The sequence below is a fragment of the Musa acuminata genome, chromosome BXJ2-7, assembly GCF_036884655.1.
Source record: "Musa acuminata AAA Group cultivar baxijiao chromosome BXJ2-7, Cavendish_Baxijiao_AAA, whole genome shotgun sequence".
Classification (NCBI taxonomy): domain Eukaryota; kingdom Viridiplantae; phylum Streptophyta; class Magnoliopsida; order Zingiberales; family Musaceae; genus Musa; species Musa acuminata.
This window is the reverse complement of record NC_088344.1, coordinates 22849999-22870000: the sequence shown is the minus strand read 5'-3', so window position 1 is coordinate 22870000 and position 20002 is coordinate 22849999. Positions and strand designations below refer to the sequence as shown.

General features: G+C 38.5%; 1 protein-coding gene and 1 long non-coding RNA gene across 2 annotated transcripts in view; both read left to right on the top strand.

Annotated features, from left to right (window-relative positions):
* Window positions 1-6779, top strand: part of LOC135616373 (uncharacterized) — a 6787-nt gene extending 8 nt beyond the window's left edge. Inside the window, exons 2-6 of the mRNA XM_065115560.1 lie at window positions 166-345; window positions 2457-2516; window positions 4258-4394; window positions 4555-4643; window positions 6174-6779. Coding sequence (XP_064971632.1) covers window positions 166-345; window positions 2457-2516; window positions 4258-4394; window positions 4555-4643; window positions 6174-6654 — 947 coding nt within the window. The 3' untranslated portion in view covers window positions 6655-6779. The remainder of the gene's footprint in view (window positions 1-165; window positions 346-2456; window positions 2517-4257; window positions 4395-4554; window positions 4644-6173) is intronic.
* Window positions 6780-12485: 5706 nt separating this feature from the next.
* On the top strand, window positions 12486-15051 carry LOC135617391 (uncharacterized). Its single transcript, XR_010488723.1, has 2 exons — window positions 12486-13131; window positions 14798-15051. It is a non-coding gene; the product is annotated as an uncharacterized LOC135617391 (long non-coding RNA).
* Window positions 15052-20002: the final 4951 nt, after the last annotated feature.

Genomic DNA, 20002 nt, shown 5'->3' with positions numbered 1-20002 from the left:
ACTGGATTTAAGAACGATTTTTTCCCCCCAAAAAAAAGTGAATAGGACAATAATATTCGTTTAATATTTAAATAATAGGAGATGTAAGAAAATAACATTATGTTGAAATATGGGTTGGAGCTTACGTATACCGGATTGGGCCGTCATGATGCGTCAGATAATAAGCCACCACGCGATCAAGCCCACGAGAGAGAGAGAGAGAGGAGAGAGAGAGAGAGATAGAGGCGTGCTGGCGAGCATCACCGACTCCACTGCCTGAACGAGCCCTACCGTTCCGAGGCCGTTCACCGGGACAAGGTCCACTTCGCCGTCTCCAATCCGGTCGCGGCAATCCCGACAAGCTTCGTGAGTCCTTCACCGTCTCCTCCGTCAATCCCTCCCACCCTCCCTCTGATCCCGTCCGATCCCTAGGCAGATTTTCTATTCCCTGATTTGTCTAACATCATGTCTGCTTGGCTTCAGTATGACGACTTTCCTGATATTTTATCGTTTATGGTTTTGTTTTAAAAGAAAGGTCCTGCATTGCCCGCAATTTGTTTGTTGAGATGATTCAAAGGCTATTCCGCAGTAGGTGGGTGGTTGTGGTTTCGATCTGTTCATCACGGATTAGAAGTGTAGTTAGTTATGGATTCAGCTATTTCTGTTGTTATAATCTTAATGTGTTGAATTAGACTGTGTAGTCGATGTGGGTCGCAACTTTATAGAGCGTGCTGATGGAGATGTGGATATATCAACACCTTCTTTCAAGTATTTAGTGGCTTATGAGAGTACTTTGCTCTTCTTTTTTTATTGAATTGGGAAATTTTAATAGGGGTTTCCAGAAACCAAGCTGTTGAACTCATTCATTGTGCTATAAGGAGATTTATTTTTATGATGCAATGAAGAATACTTCAGGTCAGGCAACAATAACTTGAAATAAAATTTTTGACCCCACAATCATGAGAGATTAGTTTATTAATTACTTGTCCAATATAATTACACTTGAAATGCTTCACAGTTTCTCGATGACACAAACAACATGGCACGAGTGTGACATTGCATTTTCACAAGGAAATAAGGTAAAAAAGGTTATAATTGAACATAGTTTTTGTAGATTTCTGGGCTGCAATCGTTAAGATGGGTTGAGAAAGAGGTAAGGATATTGTCTATGGGGTATTCAGCTACTGAAAGGGTAAGGTCTTGTATGCTTGAATTCAATGGGGATAAAAGTGTCTGCAGCATGGAAAAACTCTTTTGGCCGATAGATTTTCCCTCTTTCTCACTTCGATTATGTTTTTACATGCCTAATTATTCTTTTGTGATCACTAATTTTCTCCTCATCTTTTGTGGCATAAACCTGTTCAGCGGCAGCTTGCACTTACATAAAAAAGCCATCTTATTTCAGCCTCCAACTCCAGTTTTTCAATGTGATGCACTAAAGAAACCCAAACACCTCAAAGTTCATCCCCTTCTACCGCAGGCACTAGGTGCAGAAATAGTATGCTTATTTTGACCTGTTTGAGCTATATCAGAAATAGCCAGGATTTTGTGTATTTCCCATCCGACTGACAAGAATTACATACGCAACTCCCCAGGCGCTATCACTTTATCTCTTCCATAATCACACTGACTTGAAGTCCTCAGTTGTGGGACTAATCATATGAAGATCACCCAGTAGCCCATTACAAAGGCTTATTTTAATGTATAGCTTCCAGGGACATTCTGATGATCCTTCAATGACCAAACTCTTAGAATGTATTATATTAGAATATTTATTCAAATATTTCAAGTATATATTGTCTCTGTGTAAGAAGAGGAGATTGTTCACCTGCCTCTTGCTCCGAATAAGTTGCTGGTTAATCCAAAATTTCTGAAAGTCATGATTTTAAAGTCAGATGAGTGCTCAACCGACTTATGTAAAAGTTGGAGCAAGGAGTTCTGATGGTGTATTTGTGGTCTTTTTTTCTTTAGTTGTCCCATGTGACTTTGTAATTCACTACTCAGAAAGTGGCTTTGACTCTCTTCCTTTGTATAGGTTGCAGCCTTTCTGTTGTGTGGTAATTATTTTTGAGTTTTCTTCAGTCTTGGTGGGGTTGTCAGTTTGCAACTTCAGTAAATCCTTTTGTTTGGCAACTGCTATAAAAATAATCGACTGAGCTCTTGTAGATATTCCTTAAGTTTGTTTGTACTAAGCTTTCATATCTTAATGTGCCATAACCTTGCCCTCAGAATTGTTACCATATGGATGAGAATATGAGATGTCTTGCATAATAATGCATTATATGGAATGTCCAGTTGTTTAATTTATTTTATCTTATCAAATGGAACAGTTATCATTCAATGTTTTGCTCAAGAGACAAATTTACCAAGTGTATTTGTAAAAGTTGTCAACTAGCTTCGAGTGATAACGTCTTCCCAAAAATTCTCCTTAGCACCATTTTGCCAAACACTGACTATCATATGTTTTATATGTGAAGAAACATGGAAGACTTGTCTTGCTGATCAAAGGATACACTGCAACTTCAGTTTCCCATCTGGTAAATTCCATATAACTGAATCCTTTCTCCTGAATGCAGAGATGAATGTATGTTGCTAACTTGCTCACTTTGACATTGCTGTTATCGATATTTCTTTCTGTATACCTATATAACTTTGAAGAATAACATAATCTAGTGATAAATACTCACAGACAATTCATCCATAAGTAAATATTGCAGCAGGCTACTTACAGAACCTGTGGTTCCATCATTTATTGTTGGTTCAGAAAATATTAAGTTGTAGCAATATCCTGTTTACATAAGACATGTGATAAATGGCACTAATCATATGAAACAGAAGGGCGAAAGCTATGATTAGTTGTAATTGTCATCTTTATTGCTGAATACTATTATAAAGTTAAATCTTCTATTTACTGCCATAAATTTATCTTCCCCTGCCTGCTATACTCAAGGTGTTTGATTCCAAGTAATCTACTCACGCAATATAGACTTACCTAAGAAATGTTCAATTCCAAGTTGTCATCCACAAATTACAGTAATAACTATAACATTTTTCGCATGAGTAGCAAGCAAACAGGGAAAACAGAAGATCTGAATTTGATGTTGAAATCATACACCATCAAAACTTTAGTTCCCTGTATGCTCCAGGTGACAGTGACACACATGAACAAGTCAAATCCTTGGTGATAATTCCATTGGTAGACAAATATAGCTTTATGTGATAATCAAACCTACAGTGACTTGCATTCAAATTCTTCAGGTGAATCGGAATGCATAGCTGATGACCAAACTAACTAATTAGCATAGACAAAGTTGTCAAAACATATATTTGGAAAACATGATTTAAGAATTACGACTAATCAGGGTTTGCTTCACCAATTATAAGCCATCAGGTTTCTGTAATTCGACCAAACCACTCATGCTTTATGACTGTTTTTTTTGGTGAGACATCCACTTGGCTCACAGTCTTATGCTTCTGTCAAACCACCCTTTAAGAATCTTTTTTTGGTCTGGTCACATCACTGCTCTCGTTTTACTCATGATGGAGCTGGCAATTATTTCCCTTACAACAGAACCATTTGGAGTGTATTATCCACCATAATGATCTCTTCATGAGTCAGTATGTGCATATGTGAATCTTATAATTTAATGTTGTTCTTGCAAAATAGCATATTTCCAGCTGCATATGTTATTATTTGCTGACAGAGACATTAATGTCTTGTTCAATGAGAAAATGACTTCCACCAATCTCTAATACTGTGATGCAATTGTCCAGCTTACTCATTGCATTTGGACCATATCACCTATGATTACATAACATTTAGATTATCTTTGTTTTTAATAGCTCAAACACTTGCTGCATCCATGCTCTCTGGTAAGCATTGGAAAATACAACGACTAAAAGCCACGAGTGCATCTCTCACCTTGTTTCTTCATGGACATGAGCATCTGTGACAGAAGCATACAGAATGAGTTCCTGGGCCTTGCATGATGATGTTGTTTCCTCACCTGCTTAGTCTTCACGTCATGATGAGACCAATATGAGATGCTTCGTGTGCTATGTATCCGTTATGTGAAATATTTCATGATGGATCACGTATGGGAGGAGTCTATCAAATTCATCAGTTGTTCTTTCCATAGCGAAAGAAAAAGAGACGACTTGTATCATTGGCAAGGATCCTTTTCTTTTATTTTCCTCCTGCTTTAATTTACTTTCAATGGGCACAATGATCGGATAGGTAATTCTGATGTGCCTTGCAATCTTGGCTTGTGACGACAGATTCCATCACATCTCCCATCCACAGCACAGCCCTCCTTATCCTCCACTCAAGTGGCATTTGGTGGGTTGGGAGGAACAGGAATGCATACTCCGCATGGTTACGCAATCAAAAAGCATTCATCTCTTTTGAAAGAGAGGTAGCACTCGCTTTACATAATGAAGATTATCAAGTTATATTTTATATGTTTATCCCTTGTTGACTTACATCAGCTTGCCGCTTTCCGCTTTGTATTGCTTTGCCACTGTTTACTTGAACTGCTTATGATGCATGGCTTGATGGTGCTTTGAGATGGCCAGAAACTACGTGGAGCAGGGTACCACGGATCCTGGGCTCTTCTTTCAGGCGGAGGACCTGATCCCGACGCTGTGAATGTAAGTGCATCGTGGTGAGCTTACCGATATACCTCTCTAATTATCTGTTGATTTCTTCCATATATTTCATACTTATATATTTGCTATGCATGATATGCTTCTTCATCATCAAGAAAGTTCAGATCATTTACTAATCTACTACATAATCATGTAATTCGGATTATTGAAAATTTTCTACCTGGTGTTTCCATCTCCACAAGAGATGCTTAGAGGTTTATTAAGGAAATAAAACTAAACCTAGTCAAGCTTATTTTTGACACAAGTTAACTGTAGACATGCTCCCTTTCAAGTCCTCGTCCTTACAGATTAGGTCTGTACGTAGAAACTAATTCATGTCTTTCTTTTCCTTTTTCATGACAATATTACAGGGTTAAGGTTACGCATGAATATGCTAAATGAATATGACTGGAATCGGTAATCAATATTATTTTGGAACTACCCATCGGTTTGTCGCCGAACCATTGGAACACCAAAAAAGAAACCATGGGCTTGCTCTTGGCCAAACTTGGAGTTAGGGAGTCCATCTGTTTGTATCGTCTCATGCACGGCCAATACATGATGCCCTTCTGGAAAGATGCATCAAACTTTAGTGCCACTGAGACAATATAATATTATATATTGAAAATATATATGTAACGTACATAGAGGATATATATGCATGTGGTATATTAAAATTTATCATGACATGTATAATATTAGTTTGAGTTAAAGAAACATGTACAAAACGAGACCTAAATGGAAGGATATTATACGAAGCCCCTATTGGAAATAGGCGATCATACATTTCCCAATGCATCCCTTTCAGATCAAAGCACACCAAACAGAAATTGACAGAGGTGAGGCCACCACCTTCTTGTCTACTAGTGCGGTGAATGAGATGTATCAGGATGCCTAATATGAACAGAGGTGGGGCCTCTATTGATAAAGCACACAATTAATAGCACCCAAATTGATGTTTAGGCATCTAAAAGCATCGGTGCCTTCAAAGCGAGGTTCGTGAATAGGGAGTATTTATCCTTTAATTGTATCATTGAGCTGTAGTGCAGTAAGGTTGAATGAACTATGATTGTTTGTTTTCCAAAGAGAAAATGGAGGAAATCAAAATGAACTATGATTCAGTGTTGAAAGGGATGATGTCTGATTGAGTACTCATCTGAATTTAAATTTAAATTCGACTAACTAATTCTTATCTTCAATCCAAACCTGACTCGTTCAAAACTCACGTAAATTAAGTGTTGCATGGAACTCTTTTTTTTTTTTGGGTATGAAATTAGACGGCAAACTTCACCGACATATTAGGTTTACATGAAATATGCTCAAGTCGATAAAAAAAAATGGGTGTCCATATCAGGAGTACGTACGGGCAGTACAGCCAACGTTTTCGGAGTAAATATAATTCTCGAATATTTTAATCATATTAATTTAAAATAATTTCACTCATGACATCCCCAAACTATAGATATCCGCTTTCCTTCAGATACACCTCCCCACTAAAGTAAAGTGCAGGCCATCATTCTCTCTCTCTCTCTCTCTCTCTTAATGAGGTCCGGAGGCGAGTTTAACACAAGCGGTGGCGCCACCGCCGCCAAGTCGCCGTCCCCCGCCTCGTCGGGCCCGCCGCACTCGTCGTGGCAGTCGCCTGTTCCCTACCTCTTCTGCGCGCTGGCGGTGATGTTGGGTCTCATCGGCTTCGCCTTCCTCATCCTCGCCTGCTCCTACTGGAAGCTCGCCAGCTACCTCGAATCTGGCAACGACCGAGGCGGCCTTGACCGCGAAGTGGACGGTCCAGCAAGCGGTGGCGACGCTGCCAAGCCCCCGCCGCTCTGCGAGGAGAGCGTCGTCGTCATCATGGCCGGCGACTGCAAGCCCACCTTCCTCGCGACCCCGGTCGCCAGCCGCGCCGCTACCTCCTCGGACGAAGGCGACGACACTCGCGAAGCCGCGACGGAATGGAAGAACAAAGACAGCACCCAACGCCAAGGCGTCGGAAATAGTAGTGAGGAGCGAGGCGTAAACCAACAGTAAAAGTCTTCTTTTTGTTCCTTCCTTAGATTGATCTGTAAGTAACTTTGGTTCTTCAGATTCAGAGATTTTGAGCTGCAAATGCAAATTCTTGAGCTGAATTGAAGGTTTGTCCTTTGAATTATTTATTTTCTGCATGAAAATTACCAGCTCAATCATTTCTTGGAATTTTTAATGGTAAGTACGACGGTAATTATTGGACAAAGACTTGTTAAGAAGGTTCCCATTATATTAATCCTTTACAGAAATTGCAATGGGGTTAGAGCTGCCTACAGATCAAATTATAGCTAAAACCTGGACGTCACGACTTGCTATGGTTGAAAAGAAGAAGGGGATGGATGATGGCTGCCATTGTAAGCTATCGAATCAAACTTCGACAAAAGTGTATTATGGCAACCAGCTCGGTCATCATTTATGCCAACCTTTAGAAGACTTAACGCGTGCACTCGCCAAACTGGCAACACATTCAATGTTGTTGTTGATACTGATAAATCAATCTCTTCCTTTCATCTATTCCCCCCATCATCTACAGAAGTATTCTCGTTTATATCATGTGTTGATCACTAATTCAAAAATCTTGGTCATGGAATTTGAGACTTTGTGAGGATTCCTATGAAATTGATTGAAGCATGAGAGTCCTCGTGCTCACTCATCATGTCCTCATCCTCATCTTGTTCTTCGCCACGCAACAAAGTTGCTATATATATTTCATATAAAATTCCTAGCATTTATTTTGCATGCTTATATTCTGTGCCACACGGAATTCAAAAGCCGAAAGGGCTCCAAAATATCCGCTTCCCTCCAGAATCACGCATCAAGAGTCGTGCAGTGTCGCAAACAGAGCCCGTGTTAGCTCTCTCCACTATATATAGACACCGAGGCCAGAACAGAGGCTCCCTCTCAAAAGGATAGCACGGCGCGGCGGTTGCGACAGAGGAGATGCGATCGACCTCTTCGTCGATCTCTGCCTGCTTGGCGTTCTTTCGCATCTCCCTGTACGGCATCATCCTCGCCTCCGGATCTGTCTGCTCAGCCGACGATGCCGCTGCTCCGTCCGTCACCTCTCTGACCTCTTCCGACAGATCCGCTCCGATCCATCCGAGATCACGGAGGATCGTGGAAGGTATGACACATTAGTGAGGAAAAATTTGTAGATCTGAAGTTTCCTTGTGGATCTGCTGTGTGGTTCTTGGAGCAGGTGGTGTGCGAGTTATAGATCGGCTTGGACGAGTCGTAATCAAGCTCGGCTTCGGCATCGAGAAGGAGGAACTGGGGCGTCGGGGGATTAGGATCGCCCAACCATTTAGGTGTTCACCAGATAGAGGTAAGGAGATGCGATCGAGAAGTAGTACTGCTCCTCTTTGAACTGCAGCGCCCCGATCCAACCCTTGGGGTGGGTTTGGTTGGAACCGGGGAGGAGCGGGGACGGTGGCCACGGCAGCGAGGGACTTGAGGAAGAGGGACGGACAAGGGAGTTGGTGGAGCCGATGTCGCTCTCGCAGACCTCGAACATCGACATGCGCCCATGGCTGGAGCCGAATTGACCCTCCACGTGAGCACACTGCTATATGGCCGCGTCCTCCCCCGTAATACAGCCGCCCTACCGCACACAACACATACACTCTCTCTCTCTCCACTTCTCTTCTCCTCTCTGCTTGAACACTTCTCTCGTCTTTCTTTGTGGTGTTCTTTGAGTTCTTGCTATTGGTTTAGTTCTTTCAATGGTCGAAGACGAGGGCCATCGGGGGAAGCCTTTCTCACCTCGAGAGCGCCTGAGGCCCGCCCTGAGATTGCCAATAACAAGACACGCAATGGAAATGGCCGTTTAGAATTCCAACTCGGATAATACCCCGGCACCATTAACATGGTGCTTAGCATTAGACCATCCTGTTTCATTTTTTCTACGCCGCCGATTGTTCGGCCGTGTAACCTATTTTTATCCTAACCTGACTGCTTTATCACCCTCCAATCAGCATCCGAGGGATAGAATGTCTAGGTCTCACCTCCCGTTGGCTCGACTCCGTGGGCTTGCTTCGGTTCCCACGAATGAAGTCACATTGATGGGTAGGAAGAGGAAAAAGAAAAAAAAAAGTAGGAAGAAAGTGGCTGTCACCCTCTGATCAGCATCCGAGGGACAGAATGTGTCGGTCTCAAACTTTCCCATGGTTAGACTCGGTGGGGTCTCTGTGATATCACCCTCTGATCAGCCTCCGAGGTACGAATCGAGCCGTATTAATTGGTAGGAAAAGTGGCTATCACCGGCTGATCAGCGTCCGAGGGACAGACTGTCTCAGTCTCATCTTCCCTTGGCTTCAGCCAGTGGGACCGCTGTGGTCCCCACAAAACGAGCTAGTAGGAAGTTTGAACGGTTGTCGCGCACGCACATTTGGTGACTGCGAAGGCTTTTGTATCATAGGGAAGAAAAGATCCCCGGAGGACATGGCTGAGATGAGAATAGGCTGGAGAGATTACGTGACTAGTTGACCCAGAGTGGCACTTTGCTGCTCCGCATCAAACCCAATGGAACTTATACTTGTGCTGTGTTGAAATTCTCAAATTATCTAGTAATATGAAATACTCAATATTTGTCTTGAAAATAATTATGACATTAAGTGATGTACATATTGAATTTGAATTTGAAATCTATCACTTATATAATAATATATTAATCAATTCAAATATTTTAATAGAGACGCTTGATACCTCTTATACGACAACTCAGTTTCTATAATGTGGCTTTGGTGGTATAAGAGTTATCGAATAAGAATGCTTTCGATTGATTGCAAGCTAATTTCTTGGCAGCTGAGTCGTATGGTTTGCTACAAGTTCTAGAAGATTTCTTATCGTCATTTTCATTTCATGTTTTTACATACCTAGAATCTTAGCTTGCCAATGTATCAGACTTCAAAGGCTAACGAATTAAAGGCACTGCCGAACAAGAAATTTGCAACACACGCAGAGGAGTCCGTGCAATGCATGCGAAGTTCAAATGTTCTCGCAGGTGCTAACCTTTTTTTTTGTGTGTTTGCAGCCTCTCCATCCACCAAAGGTATGTTCTTTTTGTTTGCTCTTCTCATTTATAGCATATGTCACTGAACACAAGCACAATCACGTGGTAGGTGATGTTGATGTTTCGTGAACGTTTCAACACAGCATATGGTATAGCTCAAAATCCATTGGCTTAGTTTGTTTATGCATTTCACTCTCTTTGGCTCACCTGGGACTAATTAATCAAACGTAAGTACTTTGCAGTGCGCAAAGTATTATTGACGAAGCTTATTTTAAATTGGTAGCTACTTTGCATTGCACAAAGAGACGTGAGATTGATTAATCCTTAAGTACACCGTTACGAGTTGCTATGCTTGCATGCAAAAGGTGTTTCTGAGCTTGGCGCTAACTGTATGGAATAAATGGTTTGTAGTAACCTTAGAGAGTGGTCACCACAATGCATCTCTTGCAACTAAGTTTTGTTGAATCACATCACATTTAGGGTTTATTGATATGTAAGTGATCATAAGAATTTTGATGAGAATATCTATTGGTGATGGATCTCAGTACGCCGTGTGCAACCTTGCACAGAAAAGGGAATAATTGTGGTTTGATTTTCGACGAGAAAGCTGTAATGTGAACAGCTCGACCGGCTTGACAGGTTCGGCGCAATATCTTGCTTGCACGGCGAGTTGGACTACAGCTGTTTCATCGTTGGATTAAAACTTGAGAACGAGATATAGTCATGCAACCGACCGCAGAGTCAAGATGTGGCTGCCTGGGATTCCCAATACGTGTCGCTCATCAGGTCACCGACCGGGATATTTAATCAAGGGCGATTTTTCTTTTGAAAAATCTTTTTTGGATTTTTTTTTTCATATAACACGTTATTTCTATATTTTTTATTCTATATTTTTATCCTTTCCTTATAAAATAGTTTCTTTAGGCTAAATCGATAAGCTATTATAGTATTTTTAAATAACATTATAGTGGTTTATAATAATATTTTTTAATTGTCCAGAAATACCATGAATTCATGAAAAATATTGAAACCAAATAATGTCACCTTATTTTTTATTATTATAATTCATTCATAATAAATCATTATAAATATTATTGGATTTTTTAAATATTTAAACCTATATTTAATACAAAGAATATAGAATTTTATCATGATTTATTTAGAAATATGCAAGGATCTTTATTTTTTTTATTTTTTATAAATAAAAAATAAATCTTATAATATTTTCAAAATAATATATGCTTAAATTTGGTTACATAAACAAGCTTGTAATACCTTAAAACATGTCATAATAATTTTAAAATTCTTTTAAAATCACTTAAGAATGCTCAAATACAAAATTTTATTAAATATTAATATAAAAAAATTCATAATTAATATTTATAAGAATTTGAATCAATTTAACTCATTTTTTAATAAGGTTGTTGGGTTTTTAGTTCAATAATAATATATATTTAATTATATTCAAGTACACTACAATTAGTTTTTTTGAATCAAAAAAATTATAACCTGATTGAAAAACATTGTAAATGATTTGATTTAATGAACAATATTATCACTTTATTATAATTGATTGATTAACCAAACTAATTATATAATGTATGGAATCAAAACATTTTATCTATATTAGGGGCTTATGGCCTAAACAAAATGTTTTTTCATCACTTATTCATATTAGGGGCTTCCAATGCAATGAAAGCAAAATATACATAATTAATTTAATCTATCTTCTATTTAAATAAATTTGATTAGTTTAAAATATATTTTTTATATATAATAAACTATCATATATCAACATCTACTCAAAAGAAAAAAAAACAAAATAATTAAAAAATTCATTCTTGACTAAAAATTTAAAATCTTGATAGGAGATTTATGTTTATAGATGAAAGTTTATTAATTAAAAGTACCATTATGGAACGAAAATTTATTTTTTGAATCAAATAAAAATTATTACCTTTTTCAAAGAAAACATTATACATTTAATTTGATATGATGTACTTTTTCCAATGGAATTATTTTACCGTTTATGTGTAAGACATGTGGAGGTGCAAAACATTCGTTTCGGAATACATTCCTCTATTATCAAGAAAAAAAATATTATTATTTGTACTACATCAAATTGCTTAGGATATTATCAGGTATGAGTTTTTTTTTGCATGCACAACTGCAAAGAAATATTGAACATGTTACAGTGTCAATATAATTAATATATAAAATAAAAACAAATCTACTGGTAGAAAAGAAAGCAGTAGTGTTGGAGTAGAGGAGTTATACCATATCAAGAGTAAAATTGTAAAGAAAGAAATCGGAATGGGAAATAGAAGTGAGACGAAGCAGAAAACAGCTACCAGAATTACTAGACATGGCCAGGTTTATTTACATAGATCACCAGAAGTGTGTCAATTGATGATATTACTTGTTTGTATCTACAATATTAAGAGGCAAGATCAGTGAGAAAAATGAGTGCGACTATGTTTCTACTGCATGGCTTTTGTAACAATATTCTTCGCATCATCTTATTATTTATGCGAATACTTCTTGCCTTAGTGGACTGAGAAATATCAAAATTAGATCAAAGACTAAGGCACAAAACATCAATATTCGGGAACTAAAGTTGCTTTACTAGGCTTTGTTTTCATGGCGAAATACCTTTGCCATCTTACATAATTAGAGTTTTGGGTCGTGGAATATTTATTTTATCTTCTTCTGTCTTATGTATTGGATTATGTTTTCTATGATTTTAAGGGCCAGGGGGAAATCTTGAAGCATACCTTCAAATGGCAACTCGTGGCCGTTTGCCTAATGATTTCCTTGTCAAAGTTTCAGACTGCAGTATAAAATCGGAAGGGAAAGTTATGGTTACCTTCACAAGTTGTACAGTAAAAATAGCACTTCGAAGTAGTTAAGCTTACCGATCTAAAGAGCATCTAATAGCTGTTCTCCTATAGCTGCCAGAAGTTCCCCTTTGACGGTTTTTGGTCTTGTGTAATTCCAAGTATTTCTGTTATCGCAGTACCGTCTAATGACCATGAGTGTCCACCTGTATTGTAACATCCCTCAATTCCGAATGTTCGTATAAATTTTTGGTGATAATGTAAGCATCTATTTTAATTGACAAAAGAAATAGAGTATGAATCAGAGGTAACTTATTTTTAAGATTTGGGAGATCTGTTCAAAAAAAAAAAGAAAAAAAAGAAAGAATCTGAGGACCTATATGTAAACCCTAAGGACCTAATCGTGAATATGATAAAAACAAGGACTAAACTGCAAAATGCACCAAATGACAAATTCCACCGCTTAAGCCTCTCTGCCTTCGTTGTTAAGGAAGCAGAGGAGGCAGCTCGTGGGTGATCAGGGAAAGAAAAGAAGAAGAAGAAGAAGAAGAAGAAGAAGGAGAAGAGAAAGAAAATTTGGGGCTTTTAGGGTTTTTGCTTTAATCTTGTTACTTCGGGTCAAAATTTGCAAAGGCAAGTGTTCTAACCCCATCCTACATAAGTATTTGACTCTGTTTTTATGTTGATTCAAAATAAATTGGAAGATTTTTATTTAGAAACTGATATATTCCTCTTTGGACATAGAACTATGGATTCTGAAAGTTTTCGATAAACTGACCCCTAAGCACTGCTTCGGCCCTAAGTTTTAGTACAGAATGAGAATTCAGGCAGGAACTATTTTTGTTTGAAATTAGACTCGTATGTCTTTCTTTTGACACCGATTTGGTAGATTTTGGACACCGAATACTTACCCAAAAATTTGTTTCAAAAGAGCCTATAGACGCTGTAAAACAGAGTTCAAGACTTCTGACCTTTCGAAACTAAAACGCCTATAACTCCCTGTTGAAAATTCTGATTTGTACCAAACTGATTTTATTTGAAACTAGACTTGAAATCCTCTCTTTTGACATATAGTTTGAACATTTTGGAGTTCAATTGCTCATCCTATCGTCTGTTGAATCCGATCCTATAAAGTCTGCAAACCAGTGATTGTGATTTTGACCTTACGTTACCAAATCAGAGGTAACTCTGTGTTGGGAGCCCTGTTTCATATGAAATCTGTTCCATCCGAATATAGACTGATATATGGTTCAACCATAGCCTTCTTATGAGTATTGGAGCATATTTGTTATTTTGAAATATTTGTTGGATGTGCCACTGGAATTCTGTCCGAAATCGAGCTTTGGTCGATTTCGCGTATTCTGTTTCATTTCCTTTGGATACTTGAATTCGCCTAACCTTCTTATTGGAATTGAGCTGGTTACGATTGCTTAGAATCCCTGTACACTCTTGCTTTCAATTCTTTCCCTAAAATGAATATTTTTGTGAGAGATTTGTTCCTTGCATCACATTGTTTTTGAAAAGGCACATGTACGTTTGGTTGTTCCGCGTGTGCTTCCGTTATATGCTGCAATTTGTTGAAACTGCCTTCTTGTACTCTGGTGTGTGGGATTGTCTGGACCTTTGCCAGAAATGGTAAAGGGTATGCGCTGATTTGCCCGCTATGTGGGGTCCCGCTATGTGGGATATTCTGGTATGCGCTTATTTGCCCGCTTTGTGGGGTCCCGCTTTGTGGGATATTCTGGTATGCGCTTATTTGCCCGCTTTGTGGGGTCCCGCTTTGTGGGATATTGCTTGGATGAATCACATTCTGACTGAGATCCCACTACACCCTCTATATGTTTGATATGACATCCAGAGTTTTGGTGAGTTATTTCTGTTCGTGCTCTGGATAGTTATGATATGATTGCAATGTCAAGGACGACGTTTGAGCTTCTGTATGACATGTGAGTTTGATATGCTCTGAAATGCTTCATTCACTGTTGATTTTGCTTCGTAATGTTCCATATGTCGTTGATGTGATTTGGAACATTTTAAATGCCATTGATAAGCTCCGATATGTTTCCTTTGTTTCTGATATGCTCCAATTACTCTATGCCCCATCTGTCAGGAACCAAATATGTATGATTAAAAAGGACAATTATGATTCTGCTCCTAATGATATTATGTATACGAAATCGTATATTCTGCTTCGTGTTTGAAAACTGCATCTCTTTGGAAATTGTACTATTTTGATATGGATATGTTAGTCACTTGCTGAGCTCTTTATGCTCACCCCATTTGTTGATAAATTTTTCAGGATAGCGTAACTCTTGCTTAAATGTTAAGAATGGGCTGAGGCAGCGGAAAGTTTAGAAGACGTTGGGCAGAACTTTTGTTAGCATATATGTAGTTGTGTATAAGCTACCTTGCATCTAATGAAATGTGACTATGAATCTAAACCTGTGGATTTTGTGTAAGTTAAAGGATCCCTCATGTATAAGGTTTTGGAATGTTAAATTAAATTGTGTAATGATATGAACTTATGGTAGATCGATGATTGTGGTGACTGCATAGATTTCCCCACTTGTGGATTTATGTTGTGGTTTTTTTTTTATTTTGATGAGTCGAGTTCAGATTGTATGAATTATCGAGTGATGTGTGCTATGTTTATGAATTGCACAGGGTTATGAATTGATAGATTATAGAAGTGAAATTTTTGATCCGAATGTTTTTCTTAGTGATCTCAAATGTGTGTTTGGATCCTGGGTTAGTTGTGGCGAAAAAATTTAAATATCATGGATATTTTTAGGGGCGTGACAGAGGTGGTATCAGAGCATGATTTGAGAATCACTAAGAATATTATGTTTTTTTTTTAGGTTTATTGACTATCATTTAGAGATTGATTAAAGAAAATGTTCTTTTGATGTTTTAGGAAGCAAGGATGACGAGATCATCTGGTTCTCCTGTTGCATCTACTACTGATCAATTGAGTGGTATTATGCGGACTTTGGAGACTATGGCACAAGTGATGCAACAACAACAACAACCTGTCCAACAAGGAAGTAATGATGGAATAGAGACATCAAACCGGACGGGGTTGGGAATTGGACAGTTTAAGAAGCTTAGTCCTCCCAGTTTCAGTGGAGAATCTGATCCAATGGTGGCGGAACGATGGATGATGCAGATAGAGAAAATATTTGATGCCTTAAGTTACTCTGATGAACGAAAGGTTTTTCTTGCCACCTTTATGCTGGAAGGAGAAGCTGAACACTGGTGGAGAATGATTAAGAGGATGTCTGAAATCAAACATGAGCCAATGACATGGAAGTTATTCCAAGAAAAGTTTTACGACAAATATTTTCCAGATTGCATGAGAGAGCAAAAAGAATTGGAGTTCTTGAATCTTATCCAGGGAAGTATGACAGTTACAAAGTATGAATCTAAATTTACTGAGCTCTCCAGGTTTGCCACACATATGACTGATGATGAATCTAGAAAGGCAAGAAGGTTTGAAAGGGGATTACGGCCGGCAATAAGAAGCCGAATGTCAGCCTTAAAATTACAAACATATGCTGATACGGTAGAAAGAGCTTTGAAAATTGAAAGAGACATGGAGGAAATTCAAGAAATCATTGGCAAGAACCAAAGGGACAAATTTACTAGCAAAAGCAGGAGGGAAAATGAATATGAAGATAGTAACAAGAGGTTTAAGACATCTGGGTTTGAGAAAAGGAAACCATGGGGGAGGACTCAGTTATGTGCAAAATGCGGATTAAATCATGAGACAGGCCGGTGTTTTCGAGTGACTGGAGCATGTTTTGGTTGTGGGAAGCTAGATCATCAAATAAAGGATTGCCCACTGAACAGGAAAAGAGAGCCACTGTCTCCTAGACCCTCAGCCCATGCTAGAGTATACGCTATCACTGAACAAGATTCTAGAGCTTCTAAATCAGTGGTGGAAGGTATTCTTCATGTTTCTAAAAGAAATGCAAAAGTTTTGTTTGATCCCGGCTCCAACTTATCGTTTGTTTCAAAATACTTTGCTTGTCACTTGGATATTCCACCTAAACCCCTGGATTATATGTTATATGTAACAACTGCTGTTGGAGATTCATTGGCAACAAACTTGGTCTACCCATCTTGTTTGATCTCTATTGGAGACCACGAATTCCTTGCTGATTTGATTCTCCTAGAGATCCAGGGCTTTGATATTATACTCGGCATGGATTGGTTATCTTCTCATCACGCTAGCGTTGATTGTTACAAAAAAATAATTACTTTCTGCATACCAGATCAGCCTATATTTTTCTTTGAGGGCATTAAGCATGACTTGCCTCCTTGCTTAATATCCGCACTTCAAGCTTATCATCTTATGCAGAAAGGTTGTTTTTGTTATGTGGTGTGTGTAAAGGAGCATTCAAATCAGGAAACCCACCTAGATGAAATTTCAGTGGTCAAAGAATTCCCTGATGTATTTCCAGACGACTTGCCTGGCTTACCTCTAGATAGAGAGGGTGAATTTGCTATTGATCTAGTCCCCAGTACCACCCCAATATCTAAGCCTCCCTACAGAATGGCACCACTTGAGCTAGAAGAATTAAAGAAGCAAATACAAGAATTATTAGATAAGGGTTTCATACGACCCAGTGTGTCCCCATGGGGTGCTCCGGTACTATTAGTGAAGAAGAAGGATGGAACATTGAGGCTTTGTATTGATTATAGACAGTTGAATCAGGTGACCATCAAAAACAAATATCCCATACCTAGAATTGATGATTTGTTTGATCAACTGCAGGGTGCACAAGTATTCTCTAAGATTGACCTGAGGTCAGGTTACTATCAGTTAAAGATCAAGGAGGAGGATATTTCAAAAACAGCTTTCAGAACTCGATATGGTCATTATGAATTCTTGGTGATGCCGTTTGGTTTGACAAATGCCCCTGCAGCTTTTATGGAACTAATGAATAGGATATTTCAACCGCTCTTGGATATCTGTGTAATTGTATTTATTGATGACATATTGGTGTATTCAAAGAGTAACCAGGAGCATGAGGAACACTTGAGAGATGTGTTGTCCATACTAAGAGAAAAGAAGTTGCATGCAAAGTTCAGCAAATGTGAATTTTGGTTGAATGAAGTTGCTTTCTTAGGCCATGTGATTTCAAGGAAGGGTATATCTGTTGATCCAAGGAAAATAGGAGCTGTAGTTGAATGGGAAGTACCAACAAATGTAACAGAGGTTAGAAGTTTCTTGGGCATGGCAGGTTATTACAGGAGATTTGTGGAGGGATTTTCTCGAATTGCTCAACCTCTCACCAAACTCACTAAGAAGAATATGAAATTTGTATGGGGCGATGATTGTGAGCAAAGCTTTCAAGAGTTAAAAAGGAGATTGACTAGTGCCCCTATTCTCACTATTCCAAGTGGTAGTGAGGGATTTGTAGTTTATACTGATGCTTCAAGAAAGGGCCTAGGATGTGTTTTGATGCAGGAAGGGAGAGTAATTGCTTATGCTTCTAGGCAACTTAAAGGTTATGAATTGAATTATCCAACTCATGATTTAGAATTAGCAGCAATCATTTTTGCTCTAAAGATTTGGAGACATTATTTGTATGGTCGACAGTTTGAAATCTTCACTGATCACAAGAGTTTAAAATATATTTTCACTCAGAAAGAGTTAAACATGAGGCAGCGAAGATGGATAGAACTTCTGAAGGATTATGATTGTGCCATCCGTTATCACCCGGGCAAGGCCAATGTTGTAGCTGATGCACTTAGTAGAAAATCTACAAGTTTTATGGCTAGTCTGGTCGTGAAGCAATGGAAGCTAATAGAAGAAAATTTTGATTTGAAAGCTTTGAGCAAAGAGCAAGACTCGATGATTTTGATGGCCTCCATTCAAGTGCAGTCTGATCTTATGCAACAAATTAAGGAGGGACAATTACGAGATCCACACTTAATCTACTTGAGGAGTGAAGTAGAAAAGGAATTGAAGCCACAATTTCAAGTTTCAAAGGATGGCCTATTGAGATTTGGGGAGAGAGTATGTGTACCAAATGAACTAGATATCAAGAATCAAATCCTAAATGAAAGTCATACTTCAAAGTACGCCCTACACCCAGGGAGCACTAAGATGTATAGAGATCTTCAAAGTTATTATTGGTGGGAAGGCATGAAGAAGGAAATTGCAATGTATGTTTCAAAATGTTTGATATGTCAGCAAATCAAAGTAGAACACCAAAGACCTGGAGGGTTGCTGCAACCTTTAGTTATACCTGAATGGAAATGGGAATGTATTACTATGGATTTTGTTTCAGGACTACTCAGAACCTCGAGGAAGCATGATGCTATTTGGGTTATCATTGATAGGTTAACAAAATCTGCACATTTCCTACCGATTAATATGACTTATTCGCTTGATAGACTTGCAGATTTATATGTCAGTGAAATAGTAAGACTTCATGGTATTCCAAAGGAGATCATCTCTGATAGAGACTCCAGATTTCTCTCTAGATTCTGGAGAAGATTGCAGGAGTCGTTGGGCACTAAAGTTAAGTTTAGTACTGCATATCATCCTCAGACTGATGGTCAGTCAGAAAGAACAATTCAAACACTTGAGGATTTGCTTAGAGCCTATGTTATGGATTGGAAAGGTGAATGGGATAAGGATATTTCACTTGTTGAGTTCACGTATAATAATAGTTATCATTCAAGTATTCAGATGGCTCCTTATGAAGCTTTATATGGGCGAAGGTGCATAACACCTATATGTTGGGAGGAAGTTGGTGACAGAAAATTGTTAGCACCGGACAAGGTACAAGAAACTACCGAGAAAATTCAAGTTATAAGGAAAAGGTTAAAAGCTGCTCAGAGTCGTCAAAAGAGTTATGCCGACAATAGAAGGCGAGATATTGAGTTTGAAATCGGAGATTTGGTATTCTTAAAAGTCTCCCCCTCCAAAGGCATTATAAGGTTTGGGAAGAAAGGAAAATTAAGCCCAAGATTTATTGGACCTTTTGAGGTTCTTGAGAGGATTGGTTCTGTCGCTTACAGGATTGCTTTACCACCAGCATTGAGCCATGTCCATGATATATTTCATGTCTCGATGATTAGAAAGTATATGTATGACCCTGCTCACATCATTAAATATGAGCTGGTGGAGATCGATAAAGATTTATCCTATGTGGAAGAGCCTATTCAGATTATTGATAAGAAAGAAAAAGTCCTAAGGAATCGGGTCATTCCACTGGTTCAAGTAATTTGGAGACATCATTCTGGAGCGGAGACAACTTGGGAGCTAGAAGAGGAAATGAAAAAGGTGTATCCTCGTCTTTTCATCGAATAGAGGTACGATAAATTTAGAGGACTAAATTTTTCTTTTAAGGGGGGGAGAGTGTAACACCCCTCAATTCCGAATGTTCGTATAAATTTTTGGTGATAATGTAAGCATCTATTTTAATTGACAAAAGAAATAGAGTATGAATCAGAGGTAACTTATTTTTAAGATTTGGGAGATCTGTTC